This window comes from Mesoplodon mirus (genome assembly GCF_964341445.2).
Source record: "Mesoplodon mirus genome assembly, chromosome: 18".
Classification (NCBI taxonomy): Eukaryota; Metazoa; Chordata; class Mammalia; order Artiodactyla; family Ziphiidae; genus Mesoplodon; species Mesoplodon mirus.
The window spans coordinates 19,640,537-19,655,390 of NC_138994.1; the positions used below are offsets into that span (position 1 = coordinate 19,640,537).

Genomic DNA, 14,854 nt, shown 5'->3' on the forward strand with positions numbered 1-14,854 from the left:
AATTTAAGAAAAAAAAATGTCATGAAGAATATAGGGGTAAGACAGGAATAAAGACACAGACCTACTAGAGAATGGACTTGAGGATATGGAGAGGGGGAAGGGTAAGCTGTGACAAAGTGAAAGAGCGGCATGGACATATATACACTACCAAACGTAAGGTAGACAGCTAGTGGGAAGCAGCCGCATAGCACAGGGAGATCAGCTCGGTGCTTTGTGACCGCCTGGAGGGGTGGGATAGGGAGGGTGGGAGGGAGACGCAAAAGGGAGGGGATATGGGAACATATGTATATGTATAACTGATTCACTTTGTTATAAAGCAGAAACTAACACACCATTGTTAAGCAATTATACTCCAATAAAGATGTAAAAAAAAAAAGATATTCCCAAACAACAACAAAAAAATAATAAAAAATAAAATAAAAAGAATGTATTTTAAAAAATAAATGCTGGAGAGGGTGTGGAGAAAAGGGAACCCTCTTGCACTGTTGGCGGGAATGTAAATTGGTACAGCCACTATGGAGAACAGTATGGAGGTTCCTTAAAAAACTAAAAATAGAGCTACCATATGATCCTACAATCCCACTCCTGGGCATATATCTGGAGAAAACCATGATTCGAAAAGATACATGTACCCCAATGTTCACAGCAGCACTACTTAAAATAGTCAGGACATGGAAGCAACTTAAATGTCCACTAACAGAGGAATGGATAAAGAAGATATGGTACATATATACAATGGAATATTACTCAGCCATTAAAAAGAACGAAATAATGCCATTTGCAGCAATGTGGATGGACTTAGGAGATGATCATACTAAGTAGGCCAGACAGAGAAAGACAAATATATGGTATCGCTTATATGGGGAATCTACAAAAAATAAATGATACAAATGAACTTATATACGAAACAAAAAAAGACCCACAGACGTAGAAAACAAATTTATGGTTACCAAAGGGGAAAAGGGCGGGGTGGGGGGAGGGATAAAGTAGGAGGTTGGGATTCACAGATACACACCACTCTATATAAAACAGATAATCAACAAGGACCTACTGTGTAGCACAGGGAACTCTACTTGAAATTTTGTAATCAACTATAAGGGAAAGGAATCTGTAAAAGAATACATACACATAAATAGATATATATATGTATAACCGCATCACCATGCTGTACACCTGAAACTAACACAACATACCGGGCAATAAGCAGCAGATATCCCTTCAGGACTGATGGGTCATTAAGTAGTTCGCTTTTCTCATTAAGGAACTTATTTTCAGAGATGTAAAGTATTTATCGTGATCTAACGGAGTTAAACCCTTTCATGATGTTTTAGCATTCTGATTACAAGTGGCGCTAGTTTACTTACAGTAGGGACAAAAATGATCTTGATGACAACCCTGGGGAGCTGTGAGCTTACTCTTGCTGTCACCACTGCACTCACACGCGGTGGGGAGCTGAGGGGGCAACACTCAGGCGCTTAGGTGCTGAGTCCAGAAAGGCTTCTCCTCCTTTCGCATTTCCTAACCAAATGCTTCAGAGCGGAGATCCCCAGTCCTCTTCATCCCTCCGACACAGGAGCCCGTGAGGCGTCCTGTCCATCTGGGGCAGGGCTTGGCATGCTTTCTGTAAAGGGCCAGAGAGTAACCATTTTCAGCTTTGCAGGGTCTATGGTCTCTGTTGCGACAACTCAACTCTGCCACTGCAGTGTGGAAGCAGCCACAGCCATCACCTAACCAAAGATGCAGGGCTGTGTCCCACGGAGACTTTATTTACAAAAATAGGCCACATGATGGCTTGTGTCTGTGGGCTGTCGTGGTCTGCTGACCCCTGGGCTCGAGGGGATTGGGGAAGAGGACATAGCTGAGAGGTCATTCTCACCTACCTTTGTACCCTAAGCATTTCTGATCTAGAGTAAGGCAAAGGGGCAGGTGCAGGGAGACCTCCCTCCCTGACCGTACCTCTTACAGGGCATTTACAAAGAAAGGCCACAAAGCCTTTCCTAAAGGCAAGATACTATTTTTGGAGTTCTGAAAATCCTGTCATATTAAACTAAAATAACTACCTCTAGTATACTCTTCCTCAACCGTGAATTTTTCCTTATGGAGAATTCTAGCACACCTTTTCCTTAACCATGAGAATTTGATGCAGAATTAAATTACTCACACTGGGGATAATTAGAGAGGCGGGGTGGGGGGACGACAGGGGACTGAAGAACAGAAAAGGGAGATACAGCAGAAGATAAGCCAGCATCGAGTTCTGGGAAGAGAGAAGGAAGAGGTGTGCAAATACATGAATGCTGCCCTTAGAACAGCACACCTGCTTTTTCATAGTTCTGAAGGAGCTGGGACAAAAGAGGGACTGAACACATGTATTTTGGCCTGAGGATATCACAAGCAAAGGGAAGATACAGACAGACCCATCGACTGATTGATAGGGGAAGGGGCATATCGCTATCTAGTATGTAATCAACCTCTGATGTTGGAAAAGAAGTTGAAAACCGTTATCCATCTGTGAGATCTATATTACATTTCCTTGAAGCCTTTATAAGTATCCAAGTTATTCTCTAGAGGACAAAGCAGAAAATTAGAAAAACATGGAATATTCTGATGAGGGAAGAGACATAAAAACCCCACTAGCCAAAAACAACCCTAACAAAGTGGGAGGAATATTTGAGTAGTGCACTGAAATTCTTGGGAAGGGACAGGGTGGAGTTCTGAAAAGCTTCCAAGAAGAGATGATAAGCAGAAACCATTTGCTCACTATTATACTCACTTAAGATGTGGAAAAGGTGATTTAGCCTTGTGTTTAGTGTGCTGCTTTAATTAGCTTAAAAAATAACCTGCCAAGGATTTTTCAGAGGCTCACCTGCAACTCTGAACCCACCCTCTGCTTTTATGTTTCTGACTCCTGCCAAGATCTGGTCAAGGACCCAAGAGTCTAACCATTCCCAAGGGGAAGGGTCTGATGTGTGATTTCCTGCCACTTCAGATACTATTCTGTACCAGTGTACATGTAGCCGAGTAGTAGAGATGAATAGTAAAATGCCAAGATATAGAGAATAATTTTAGAGAGAAAGATTTAAAATTGAGATATGAGCTATTATGAGATAGCTATTAAAAAATTCTAATGACAAACTCTGCCATCTTCTTGTCTCCTTGAATGACATCAGCCATTATGATTGTCTCTCTGAATAACATCAGCCTTTATGATGAAACAAACTGAAGTTTTTTTCAGTAACTCTTGTCACTTTTGAGAACAAGTCAAAAGAAATATCCAGACAGAACCAGATCTGTCCACATTAAAAAACTGGCTTCCTACAGAATTGCTGGATTCCAATAATTTTATTCTTTTCACGCTCTCCCCTGCCCCCAGTACAAGTTTCCATTGTTAAATTCGCACTGCAGCCATCTCCACCGTCCCTGCCTTGGAGTGCCAAAGCTTTCTTACGTGGTGTCCAGGTCAATGCTACTTACACCAGCGCTGCAGCTCTTAAGATAAACAGAGATAAACATAAGGATCTAAGAGGCCATTCTGTTGACTGTTTCTATGTCTTGACTCTACAGATCATTGTGTTATATTTTTGCTTTATAAATTTAGAAGTAAAGTCTTAAGCAAAATGAGAAGTTTCTGTCTCACTTTCTTCAGTCTCAATTTAGAGATGTGAAAAATAACCTCATGCATCACCTACATGGTCTCCTTCAGGCAGGTAAAACTTTCAGGGAAGGCTTTTTCCCTGTGAAAGAAATGACTTGGGATTTTAGGCATCTCCGTTTATGCGGGGATGATCAGAAAGGAATTCCTCTTTCTCACCGATGGCCATGCATATTAGACAAGGGCCAGCAGCTATGCCCTGCTAGTCAGGATGGAAGAGTTTGGTGCAGACACATTCCCGCTGCTTCACCTGTGCCCTATGTACTGGTACTGAATTAGCCAACAAATCCAGTTAGAGTCAAATCTCATATTTTATTTTATTTTATTTATTTATTTTTGCAGTACGCGGGCCTCTCACTGTTGTGGCCTCTCCCGTTGCGGAGCACAGGCTTCGGACGCGCAGGCTCAGCGGCCATGGCTCACGGGCCCAGCCGCTCCACAGCATGTGGAATCCTCCCGGACTGGGGCACGAACTCGTGTCCCCTGCATCGGCAGGCGGACTCTCAACCACTACGCCACCAGGGAAGCCCAAATCTGATATTTTAGAAGCTTGTGAATTCTACTGGCCTCCAGTGTTAATGATTATCTTACACTTTTACACTGAAAATTTTCATCTGAAAGCGTGTGGGTTTTTTTGTTTTTAAATTGTGGAAGAATACTGGGCTTTTTCTGGTTTTTTTTTCTTTTATAAAACAATACTTTAAAAAATGAGCAAAAGTTATCTGGAACTAAAAGAGCAATGAAATCTAGGCATTCTCCTTCTGGTAAGATTTGGAGCAAGTTGAAACGCGTCACTAGAAAGGTGTTGTGCTTTTAATGTTAAAAGTGGAGTAAATAAAACAGCTCTAAGCCTTAAGACACACTGATGAGTGACAGCTGTATTTTGCTTCTCCTCCTCTCTTTTGGGGTATAAAGCTATTTGGTTTCAATCCTAAAAGGAAGCTCTTACATAGGAATTAAAAAGTCACCTTGCAGAAGAGCCCTGATCTTCTAACACACAAATGGCTTTAAGGAGAAAACACAAAGCTCACCAGATCTCCAGTGACAATCTTAAATGGAGCATAACAACAGTTATGTAAATTCTAGTCAAATCTTATAAAGGCCACTCTAACCAAAACCTCCAGTTTAAAAACCTCCAAAAAAAACCTCTCAGGCAACAGCTCATTCTCTAGGGCATGTCAGATAATGCAAAACTGAAAAACAAAAAAGCAGTTCGGAAAATCCCTCGGAGGTGCCTATAATGGGATGTGACCTGTAATTTAGGCTAAAAATAGAGAAAGGCTTACTCAGATGCTTGAGGTTCCAGCTACAACAAAGGACGAAGTACCCTGTGAAGAGCATCATGATGCCACCGACTCCTCTGCCCTTCACGGTGGTGCGACACCTGATCCAGCCTGTTTAAAGAGAAGCAGGTCTCACTGTTAGAGGGAAAGGCCCCTAGGGGCCCTTATCTGTGAGGGACTCAAGTTACCCGGTTAGCTTAGGCAAAGGAATTGCAAAGAATTTACATACCACTATATTGCGCGCGTGATGAAAAGGCTAAAACCAAAAGACCTTAATTTTAATAAATTTAAATTAGTCACTCTTATTTTGGGGAGTTTGGTTAAAATCTTTCGTGGGGAGGAGATGAATACAGCTGGTTAACTTGAGGTTGAGCCTTCCTGGCTTGGGGACAATCAACGTGGGGAAGGCAGAGACGGGCAGGTGGCAGAGAGAGGCAGGGGTAAGTACTGAAAAAATGAAAGCTGCTCAATAAATGGCAGTTGCCATTATTAGCTTCGGTGCTTTTAATTACATCAGACTCCTGGATGAAAACAGCCAAGCAGGAGAGTAGTAAGACTGCAAGGCTGTCTGTCCTCTTCTCTTTCTCGAGCCTGCTGTAACAGCCATGGCTAAAGGAAGAGAAAGTTCTCCAAATGCTTGGAACCAGCAAGAGCCCAGCAGTCAGTGATTCCAGCCTCACCTGTTTGGACAGCTCCCAAGAGCCTCCTTAGAGAGAAGCTGGAGGTTGTGAGCCTGGCCGGGGCTTCCAAACTTCTCACCGCCGTCGAACTTCTTTCCAACAGAGGAACTAGGGTTCCAAACAGTCACTGTGATTATTCATTTAAATCCATCCTCTTCCCCAACACTCAGTGCCCAAGGTTCCCAGGGCGCGGCTGCAGGAAAGGTATATTCTAAATAGGTGGATTAATGTCTGCCTTGGGCTGCGGCTAACTGGTAACCACTGACGGTCAAAGCCGTCCATTCCACATCAAGAAAAGGTTCTTCAACAGACTAAGGGACCCTGGGGATCAGTATCTAGATCCATTTCCGATCCGATGAATATAGTGCCCAGATGATCCAGGGATACATATTTAATGAAATGAATCATTTATACTTCCTCTCATCTGCTAAACATCTTATTAGCAAAAAGCATGACTTTCTACTGTCACGTTAATTACCGCTACTTGTCACTACAACAGTCGACAAGCCAGCTCATCAGCCCAGCCCAGCACTACTGCTGACCAGCACACTTATTTATGTTCAATACATGAGTAACTATAAAGTAGAACCAGAAAGGAGGGTTTAGGCTCTGTATTTACATTTTCCCTGCCCCTGTTATTTTCCATGTTTAATGACAGGCAGGGAGTCTCTACTATTGCTGGTTCTCCGGTCTTGGTTTGGTTTATTAGGATAAAGGGTAAATTAAGCAAATATTTACAACAGGTTTAGCAGGTGTGGTAAAAGTTGCTGTGGATGTAAAAACACTACCCAAGGGCTTCCCTGGTGGCTCAGTGGTTAAGAATCCTCCTGCTAATACAGGGGACATGGGTTTGAGCCCTGGTCCAGGAGGATCCCACGTGCCGCAGAGCAACTGAGCCCATGTGCCACAACTACTAAGCCTGCGCTCTAGGGCCCGCGAGCCACAACTAGTGAGCCTGCGTGCCTAGAGCCCGTGCTCCGCAACAAGAGAAGCCACCGCAATGAGAAGCCCGCATGCAGCAACGAAGACCCAACGCAGCCAGTAAATAAATAAATACATTTAAAAAACAAAACAAAACAAAAACACCTCACACGGATACCCTACTGATGGAAATTCTGGTTGCAGGTTACAGAACAGCCTTTATTTAGCTGTTTCTTGGCCTTTAAAAACCCATGACCTATAAAGTTTTCTCACTTGACCTTCTGGTAACCCCGTCAGCCATATTTTGCTTTCTGTAATTACACAAAGTTTTTTTTTTCCCAAACCACCTTCTCCCCTGCCACAATTTGAGAACAGCCCACTGCTGGGTCTGAGGCACCTGCGCCAGGGCCATCACCTCCAGGAGCAGTTCTCAAACTCGGCTGATCTTCGGTGACACCGAGGAAACGTCTGAAAATACAATTCTGAGGCCTCGCTTCAGAATCAATCTCTGGGGACGATGCCTAGCAATCTTTACTCTTAAAAAAAAAAATGACCACGTGAAACTGTTAACTGTCCAGATTTGGGAACCGAGGACTTAAGATCTCTTACACTTTCAGCCCCAAAGCCAAGGCACCTGAATTCTGTAAAGGCCCAGCCAGCCCTCCCAGCTGAACGCTCTCAAGGCGACTGGGACTCTGAGAGGTTTCCCTTGAACGAAGTCCTCTATTGCTGAGCTGAGAGCTCTCAGACCTTGGTACTTGTTGAGTCTCCTGAGGTTTAAATCTTGGACTTCTAAAATCTACTTTCCCTCAGGCCAGGACAACTCCTCCTTCTGGTAGTGAGGCCCATGAGAACCTTTCTCCCTGAAGCTCAAAAGATCGCTCCTAGCGCTGCCGAATTCCATGAGCCCGATCCCCTGCAGCCCAACGTGGTGGCATCCTCAGAACCATCAGTCTGCCTCGGGATTTCCTAGCCTAGGTCCTCAAAACATAGCCATTTTTCATCGGCCATGAGAGCTTCTGGTCCTACCTTGTTTCATCGAAATGAAGGCCCTAGGTGCCTTTCCAGCTGGTAGAATCACCTCACCTAAGTTTACTCAGGTACCTGATGGCACGAAGACTAGCTGCATTTCCCCGTGCAGGAAAGAAAACTGACAACATCCTGGAGCCCAACGGTCCAGTGCAAGAAACACTGCCCGGAAAACCTTGGCAAAGACCATCAGATCACGTTAGAAACTGGATACTGGGCAAGTTACTCATCCTCTCTGAAACTCAGTTTCCTCGTCTGTAAAAGGGGATAATACCCATCTCCCAGAACTGGTATAAGATTCCTTAAGATAACTTAAGTAAACATGCAGGTATCACACCTGATATATAGTTAACTCAGTAACTCTTAGCTCACTGGCCCTGCCTTTAAGTATCAAAGGGATGAGTTGGTTTCCTGAGATAAGAGGAGTGGCCCATCAGAGGTTTTGCCTGAGTAAGGGCACATATAGCCCAAGCTCTTCTGCAATGACTGCTGGGAGGTCAGTCTGACCCTGCAGTCACTGGGGACAGTCATTGCCAGGTGAAGGTACAAAACTGAGGAGCCACACTACTTTTTTATCCTTGTAGATTTGACGGCCTTGAAGTCCCTGGCCAACTGAGGAATCAGGTTTTGACCTTAACTGAGATCCTAGGGTCTCCTCTAGTGTCTCCTGTTCATTTGGTAGCAGCATCACAGTCTGACCGTTAATAGTGGAGCCAACTTCCAACGGTTTTTCGGTTTACAACAGAACAAGCGGCACAGTGATGGCTACACATTCCCCGATACAGGAACCCAAACTCATCACACATTACAGACTGTGACCAATAAAAGAGAACAAAATCGTTTCTAGCCACACTATCCTGGAAGAACTTACGATTGAAGGAAAACTTGTATTTTCCCCCCATATTCAATTTCACAAGCCTAGTGATCTGGTGACACGGATTACTGTTATCTCTTACCTTATTATTACTATAATCTTGGGACCTATTAAAGGGAGTGTTACCAATAACTTCAATCAGCCATGATATTGAGCACTAACTGCCCTTAAGTAAGCCTGAGGCTGAGTTTAAAGACCATGGATGTACAAGCCAGAGGGACCCGGATTTGAATCCTGACTGCCGCTTACTGGTGAACACGGGCAAGTCACTGAGCCCTCTGAGGCTCAGACTCCTCGCCCACAACAGAGGGCGATCTTTGGCAGTGACAGCCCCTCAACCGTCAGGAGGATTAAAGGAGGTAACTACATCAGGCATCTCGCACAGCGACCAGAAACCGCCATCACCTGATAAATATTATTAGTTCCCTCCCTTTTCCCACTAAAATGAACTCACCTTTGCACTACAGAGGGTAGGACAGAATACAAAGAAGCCCTTCTACTTGCTAGAGACTTGCTACGGGCTGTGTGTGTTTATGCCACTGAAAACCACAGAGAAGCTTGGAGATATAAATAACACCTGTGTGTCTAGCTGTGGCTCATTTTCTACAACATGGTTGAGTGAAAGCTTTAAACTAGGCCTCAGGAGATGGGGTTCTACTTGCACGTCTACCACTTACTGGCATCACCACCTTCGACAAATCACTTATCCCCTGTGCCTGTTTCATCACCTGCAAAACAGAGAGAAAAGCACTCTGCCCACCTCTCAGAGTGGTGAGGCCAAAATCAGAAGATAGGTGAAGCACCCTGAAAACCACAAAGCAACACAAATGTGAGTATATTAATTCTATGTTAAGATGGAGTAGGGACTTGATACAACTTTGTAAAGACAGTGAAGATGTTAGACCTGTTTGTAGAAACCCGGTTAACCACTGAGGCAGCTGAAGGAAACGTAGCTTTAAGCTAGCAACCCTCTTAATACACGTCCATTTTGAAACCTTTAGAAAGGGATAATTAAAATACAAAAGAAAATGCTTTCCACAACAGCCAAACTGGGGCTTAGTGAATATGTGATCATTCACAAAACGTAGTAGACGGGAAAAATGTATCCTTTGGGAAGGGATAACACAAGCTTTTCTGCTGCAAGCCTATTCTGAGTGGCTTTGGGTCTCCTGTCAAAATAACCCGAAAGCACCAAAGAACGCTAGGCAAGAAAGAGATGGATGCCACTGTGACCACGCCTGACCACGCCCCTAGAAAACCCAAACAAAAAAGTAATCCAAAGCTTCTGGGGAGGAAAATGGAGACACTCTGTTTCATAATTAGAGAAGTAGTTCAATAACTAAAGGTGAGACTCAGCAGAAAAAAGCGAGGGCACCGAGGGGGCCGTAGGGGAACTCCTGGCTCCTACCCGGGCCTCCGTCCTGCCCACTGCTGAACCCATTCTAGGCACCAGCCAGGAGCATCCAGGGAGCTTCGGAAGAGACAGACTCACAATCCAATCAGTTTCGACGTCCAGCCTCTTTCCCCCCATCCTTCTTACCTCACCTCTCGTGTCTTGAGGCTCCACCTTTGGTCCTATCCTGGGTCCTAGTCTCTGCGGCCTAACTCTTCCAGGGCATGGATTTCTGCTCCCTTCTGGCCACACCCTCTGCTCCTGATCTTCACCAGCTCATCCCTGAGGCCCACTTCCACCTGCCTTGACTGCCACCCCAGCCTGCCCCCGAAGCCAAGAACCCCATCTGCCCTTCCCTTCTGTGCTACTCCAAACTGCTAGATGCTGCATCTGACCACACGTCTGGGACCTATTTTCTGCCCAACCTGGTCCTGACTGAAATCTGAGCACGGTGCTTGTTCTGTTTAGGCAGACCCTGAAATCTTCATGTTCTTCCTGAGTCTCTTCAGCTTGAATACCCACCCAATTTCTAGAAGAGGCCATGCCTCTGCCGAATGTAGGTCAACTGTTATCAGCATCACTGGCCAGCCTGTCGTAGTCCAACCTTCACCTCTTGGTGGAGAGGAAGAGAGAGTGATAAACCACTGCTATTACTGACCCCTGGGAGCAAGAAGTCACATTCTGAGGACACTTACAAGTCCAGAGCGCTGGAATGCCTAGGTACGTACGAATAAAGTCAAGCGAGTGAGAATGTGGGCGTCTGAACCTCATTGATTCAAAAGGCACAGAGCTGTTTGGATGAGCTTGAACGGGAGCATGTTTACCTTGTGAGCAGCTTTCCCCCTGGGTACTGATGAGCGCAGGCTTCTGGGCCAATGTGCCCCAATGCTGAGGCTTCCCCGGCAACACCCCGAGTCCAAGATAACCCGGATAGAGCTCTGGAAACCACTCCAGCCCCAGGGAGCTGGATAGGGTCTTTCTGTCGGTGGCACCGATCTGACCTGTGAAGGGGCTTTTAAAAGCGTGATGATGGGCTGAATGTGCAGAATGCTGGCCCCTGGGGTGCGATGCTGGCGGCCGACAGCCCGACGTGGGTGTCAGAGAAGCTTGCCCCTCACTCTTCAATGCCTTCATAGCAGGGACTTGTTTACGGCTGCAGGCTTCTGCCTTCTCTTCTTGGAGGAATTTCATAGCCAGAGAAGCAAGACTTTGATTACGTGACTGTGATACAGAGAGAAGCTCACTGCAATTTGTCCCCGTTGGCGTAAGCAACTCTAAATCGGGGCCTTCACCTCGAGATTTCCTCTCCATGACTGAATCATCGCTCACGGCAGCCCATTCCTGCATGTCTGTTGCAAATGCACTTTTCTCTGCATTTCCTTGGCTCCCACATGCCTCTGCTCCAACGTCAAGTCCTTTTCCCTGGTTCTCCTTGACCTGGATTTTATCTAACGGGCTAACCTTAAAAGCTGCAATTTGTGATTCTGTGTTCTTTTCCCAATTCCCAGAGTCTCTGGTAGAGACTCCCAAGAGGTGATCCCTGGCCTTGGAATCCCTCTCACTGCTTGATGATATGCTTACCCTTTTAACCCCGGACTTGAGATTCGTGGGAGAACTGTGATAATCGCCCAGAGGCATATCTAGTAATTTTAGGAGAAGGTTCTGTCTTGGGGCATCCACTCTGTCCAATCTTAAATCAGCAGAAGTGGCTTGTACATCATTAGGGAAAGCCGAAGAATATTTCCTATCTTGATTTGACAGAGAAGGTTCCATTGGGCCAAGAGCTAAAGAAGCTTCAGTTTCTGAAGGGTTATTTCTACTTTCCCCTGATTTAGACAAATCTTCGGCAAGCTCTTTTTTAGGAGTGGTGTTTTCTGATGCAGAAAACTGAGCTGTAGTTTCTCCCTGGAAAGTAACCTTCGGTTCAGTGTTTTTTAGCATTTTGAGGGAGGGTTGAATTTGATTCTTGAAGTCTTTGTCAGCCTTTGTATTACTTGTTTTTTCCAAACCAACAGTTAGTTGTGGAGAGGACTTAACTGTCTGTTGTTCTGATCTGTCCCCTTTCAGTTCAGGATTTCTTTTCTTACTATCTGTCCCTAACCCTTTCTCTTTTGCTTTAACTGAGTCTCTGATTGGCCCTTTGATTTTTTTAGCACGTGGCAGTGTAGCCTGCTTAGACTGACAAACAGCAGGCACAGCTGGTCCTATCATCTTACAGTATGGCAAATGGGATTTTAATCGTTTAAATGGCTTCTTACAGTAAGGACACACTTCCATTCTGGGTGGAATAGCACTCTCCTATTCCTGAAAAAGAGAAATGTGAGGTTACGGGGAGCACACAATCCACAGAGTAAATACTAATAATTTATTTAGGTGTTGTACCTTTTAAATTCATTTGAAAGAAGCTAGGTTGAAGGACGTTTTAAAAAATTTCTTTTGACTCATTCTTTTTCTTCCATAGGTAGAAAACAGACATAGTTGGATTTTAAGATCAATATTCCTGGCTCCATTTCTGCTTGGTATTTCACACTCCTTAAAGTCTCTTAGGAATCAGTCATTACAAAAGACAACCAAAGAGGTTTTTCAACATCCCTAACTAGGAGATGAGCCAGACCAAAAAACTTAAGTCTAGTGAATTAATGCTTAGTGGAAGGAAAAGATGTCCAGAATGCCAAACAGATAAAATGCCAATGCCAATAAAATGTTTGCTATTTAACACTGCAGCAAGTCAACTGGATAGCACATGAGTATAAAGAAACTGTTACAAACCCTTAAACACATCATTCAAGGGAAGAATGGTGAAGAATAAAAAACTCAGGCTGGGATTCCAAGGTGGCTTAGACTAGTATTTCCACAGTGATATACAGAAGATCCACTGGGGCAAGAAAAAAATATTAGAGCTTCTATTGTCCAAGCATGAAAAACGAAATGCTACTGACATTTAACGCATTAGTAATAAGCATATATACATACATATATATAGAAGTACAGCGAATGCACAAATAATACGTAAGTGGAGGTGACATGGTCCCCCATTTTTTACTTGCAGTACGTAGTACAATGGATTAATGTCGAATTTGTTTAGTTTGACACTTTTGTGAAATTTATGCCACACAAAAACATTTAAAAAAACTTACACCATGTGCCACTGGTGCCTCTATTACTCTCTCCAGTCAGGAAAAGGAAGTATTTCATTCCAAAGCTCAGATGAGTTAATTCTGTTTATATTTCTTACTCTATCAAGTTCCAGAGAGCAGGGAACGGGTGGACCCTGTGCACAGCTGTATTCTCAGAACCGAGCACTGGGCCTGGCCCTGGCCAATCCATCAGAGCAACCGACCCACCTTATCCTACATGAAGTCAGGCAAAAACCCACAAACAAAAAAACCCACAAGAAACAAAACAAGGGCTTCCCTGGTGGCGCAGTGGTTGGGAGTCCGCCTGCTGATGCGGGGGACGTGGGTTTGTGCCCCGGTCCGGGAAGATCCCACATGCCGCGGAGCGGCTGGGCCCATGAGCCATGGCTGCTGGGCCTGCGCGTCCGGAGCCTGTGCTCTGCGGCAGGAGAGGCCACTGCAGTGAGAGGCCCGCGTACCGCAAAAAAACAAACAAACAAAAAAACCAAAACTGTTTTCTGCCAATAGACTTTACAGCAACTATTCTTACCTTGGAGGTACCCCTTTCACAATATAATAAAAGTTAGGGACTGTTTATTTACAAAAATACACACAACGGAAGCCAGTCCAAGGGCCTTAGGCTAACGACTTTAAAAGAGACCTGTTAGAGGCACGTGCTTCCACACCGTGCTATCCTCACACTTAATCCTACTGAGATCTTTCCTGCACCCTTGAACAGTAACGTCTCACCATGGATGCCTTAATGTTACCGAGTTCAAGCTCATCCGCTCACCGCAGGACAGGCCAATAAACCGAGAGATGAGTTCTTGGGGCGAGGACTAGGGAATTTGTTTGGAAAGCTGCGGCAGACTGAGATGGGGCACTCGCGTCCCAAAGAACCATCTTGCCTGAGTTAGAATTCAGGCATGCTTTATACTAAAAGGGAAGGGAGTAAAGCCAAACATTTCCTAGTTCCCATCAGCCTCCGGAGGGAGTATGCTATTTTCTTCCTTCCTGCAGTGATTCACAGGTGGGCTGGTCAGGCTGTTTCCTCTGAGCTAAACACAGATATTTTAGCTTCATGCTCATGACCTGGGAGGCAGGGTTCCCAGAGATGGGCTATTAGGTGTAATTTAAGCTTACAGGCAACATCCCTTTAGTGATTAACTTGTAACAGAATACAAAGGTTCTTCCCTATTAACTGCTTTCTTACCAAAGCTTTTCTAGAAAGATGCTGATTTTGCGGTTGTTTCTCCTGGTTCTGCATGCCTCGCTCTCCGTTCTCTAGTTGCGATCTTAATGTCGGCCTCTGAAAAACACAATTAGGGAAGTCACTCGACAGCACATACAATGAATAAATGTGGCAAAGTGCTTGGGCAAATTCAAATAACCGAGTCACCTGTAGGGCAGTGCTACCTCGGTGTTCCAGAAAGCAGACTTGACCACCCTCCTGGGCACAGGGCGGACCTCAAAGTTAGGCTAATCTTCGCCCGCCGCTCCTGCGCTCTCCAGCGGACTTCCCCGCCCCCAGCAGTACTATCTGGCGTACCCTCCTGCCCGTAACGTTTTCAGGAAAGCAGTCCTGCTGCTTCCTGGTTGGGGCCTCCCCGCAGCCCCCCAGCCCCAGGCGCCGGAGCCGCTGGGACGCCTAAGGGGGCGGAATCTTCGGCTTCAGGAAGCCCTCCCCCCACTCTCCTCTTGTCGCCACATTCGTCCCCAGACCTACGGCGGAGGCCCTAGGAAACATCCCCGCCCGTGGGAACCCTCCCCACGACAGCGCCTCACCTCGCAAGACACATAAGACCACGAAGCCCCGCGACAGGCCCGCCCCCCCAGCGCAGTCCACGCGCCGCTTCCCAACTCTCAGTCTTGGGACCCGGGGCAGGCCGTCCGCAACACTGCCTGATGC

At 45.5% G+C, this 14,854-nt stretch overlaps 1 protein-coding gene across 3 annotated transcripts; it reads right to left on the reverse strand.

Moving 5' to 3' along the window:
- Positions 1-924: 924 nt before the first annotated feature.
- MTNAP1 (mitochondrial nucleoid associated protein 1) lies at positions 925-14,806 on the reverse strand. Of its 3 annotated transcripts, XM_082603661.1 has the most exons (7): positions 14,731-14,806; positions 14,159-14,254; positions 10,654-12,133; positions 5,613-5,720; positions 5,162-5,203; positions 4,936-5,043; positions 925-1,621 (listed from the first exon to the last, which is right to left on the reverse strand). In XM_082603661.1, the coding sequence occupies exons 3-7, from the start codon at positions 12,104-12,106 to the stop codon at positions 1,557-1,559; spliced, it is 1,776 nt and encodes a 591-aa protein (XP_082459787.1). In that variant the 5' UTR covers positions 12,107-12,133; positions 14,159-14,254; positions 14,731-14,806; the 3' UTR covers positions 925-1,556. The 3 variants fall into 3 exon arrangements, with proteins under 3 accessions (XP_082459787.1, XP_082459788.1, XP_082459786.1); XM_082603662.1 differs by lacking the exon at positions 5,162-5,203; XM_082603660.1 differs by lacking the exon at positions 5,162-5,203 and having other exon boundaries at positions 10,525-12,133.
- Positions 14,807-14,854: the final 48 nt, after the last annotated feature.